The sequence below is a fragment of the Pundamilia nyererei genome, unplaced genomic scaffold (assembly GCF_000239375.1).
Source record: "Pundamilia nyererei isolate P.nyererei 1_Seehausen unplaced genomic scaffold, PunNye1.0 scaffold02391, whole genome shotgun sequence".
Lineage (NCBI taxonomy): Eukaryota > Metazoa > Chordata > Actinopteri > Cichliformes > Cichlidae > Pundamilia > Pundamilia nyererei.
In genome coordinates, this window is record NW_005189792.1 from 4,191 (window position 1) to 5,991 (window position 1,801).

Here is a 1,801-nt window from a genome sequence, read left to right on the forward strand (position 1 = left end):
CTCATATTAACAAGGTCTGTGTGAGGTGTTGAATAGCTGTTTTAATGCTACCATGCATGTAATCCCAGGGGAAGGGGTTACATGAAGAGGATGTGGAACTTATGGCTTTGGTAACACCAAACATCTAGACTAAGGGTGAGACTAGTAGCTCAATGTTCCAACATCCAGAAGAAGCAACTGCTATCACAACTAGAGATTGATGAGGTACAACACAAATGCTACAGCAAAGGGAACCCAGGACATCAGCTCAAGGGTTGAGAAATCAACATCCCCACCCTCCAAGATTGGTTACCAAGCTCTAAGAACAACTGGTGGGTTGCTGTTGAATGCAAGAGCAGCTGACCTGAAGTTTATGACTAAGCTGGAAACTTGGATCCTCAGTGGCTGATTACCAAGCCTACGTAAAGTACCTGATGAAAGTCTACCAGAAGATGTGAATGCAGCATTACGGTCAACGGCCACTGTCACAATGTATTTGGCTATATGGTAATTAATACCACCCAAAAAAAAAAAAAAAGTCACTGGCTACCCTCTGCCACCCCTGCAGGCCACCGCCAGATCCTTCTGTCTCAGGAAAAGCAGGGCCCTCACAGGTGACTCCTTGCACCCGTTCACCACTTGTGTGAACCGTCTGGTCAGCACCTCAGGTCAATCAGGCTCCAGACTCACTAACAGCTTCTTCACCTGGACTGTTAACAAATACTAGCCCCACTCACCTCACCAATCTGAGCCACAGTCTGAGTAACGCTCATCACTCAGGCCACTCGCATACAATCTATACTCAGACGAAGTCCTTTGCACTGTTTCCAAGAACTTTGTTCAAGAAGTTTGTCTACATTTCTCCTGTTTGTCATTTATTCCTAATGTCTTATTATTTTATTCCTGCAGGGTTGGTGTGGAACACCCATAATTTCATTTTACATGTACATTGACAATAAAGGGCTATTCTAGTCCATCCTATGATGAACAGCCACAAAGAACAGTGTCCTCAGTGGAGATGGAGCATGAAGGGAAGTAAGCTAACTGTCGGAACTGCAGGAAGGTGCAATGTAAAAAGCGGGGCCTAAGAACTGTCCACACCTGTGGCCTTAGAAACTGCTAAACCTTGGCTACCAGCTCGAAAAGGTACACCAGAGAGACAGAAGCAGTAAGAGCCTCACCAAGGCTGAAGATTGAGCAACATTGGGAGAAGGATGCAACACATAACAACAATTCTCAGCGATTAGTAGAGCTCAGCATACCGTAGCAACATTACTGAACAGGATCCAAGAACGTCTCAAGTATGAAGAGTTTGGACAGGACCAGGTCCTGACATGACTCACACCTACTCAATAAAAACACTGCCCTAAGTCGAAGACTCAGTGAAAGAAGATGCATACTTACTGTGATGGACTGAAGTCTGCACTCTGGCCTTGTAGCCCTAAAATCTGGTTCCAGGGCTCAGGCTTTCTCCTCTGTCGACATACCCCGAGGTCCGTGTCCAGAGAAACGCTCACCAGGCCGGCTGGTTCCTTGCACACAGCTGCACAGCTGCCCGTTTGGAATGAGTACCTATCTTCATTCAGCTGGCACAGTGGCAGTCCCTTTCAAATAACAACAGTGATTTGTCTTTTAGAAAAAAAAACAAAAAAAAAAAACAAAAAACAACACAACTTTGACTACACAAACTAAAGCTCTTTAAACACACTTACAGGTCTATAGCAGGCCTTCTGATCATTTGTTTTTTGTGTGACGGGGCTGCTGCAAGCTGCACTGAAGCCACCAGGCATGTGAGCCTGCCCAAACAGCTTTTCTTGATGCT

General features: G+C 45.5%; 1 protein-coding gene across 1 annotated transcript in view; it reads right to left on the minus strand.

Annotated features, from left to right (window-relative positions):
* Positions 1 to 1,795, minus strand: part of LOC102201707 (uncharacterized) — a gene marked incomplete at its 3' end in the record, with an annotated part of 5,162 nt that extends 3,367 nt beyond the window's left edge. Inside the window, exons 1-2 of the mRNA XM_005755654.1 lie at positions 1,692 to 1,795; positions 1,384 to 1,583 (exon numbers count right to left, since the gene is read on the minus strand). Coding sequence (XP_005755711.1) covers positions 1,384 to 1,583; positions 1,692 to 1,769 — 278 coding nt within the window. The remainder of the gene's footprint in view (positions 1 to 1,383; positions 1,584 to 1,691) is intronic.
* Positions 1,796 to 1,801: the final 6 nt, after the last annotated feature.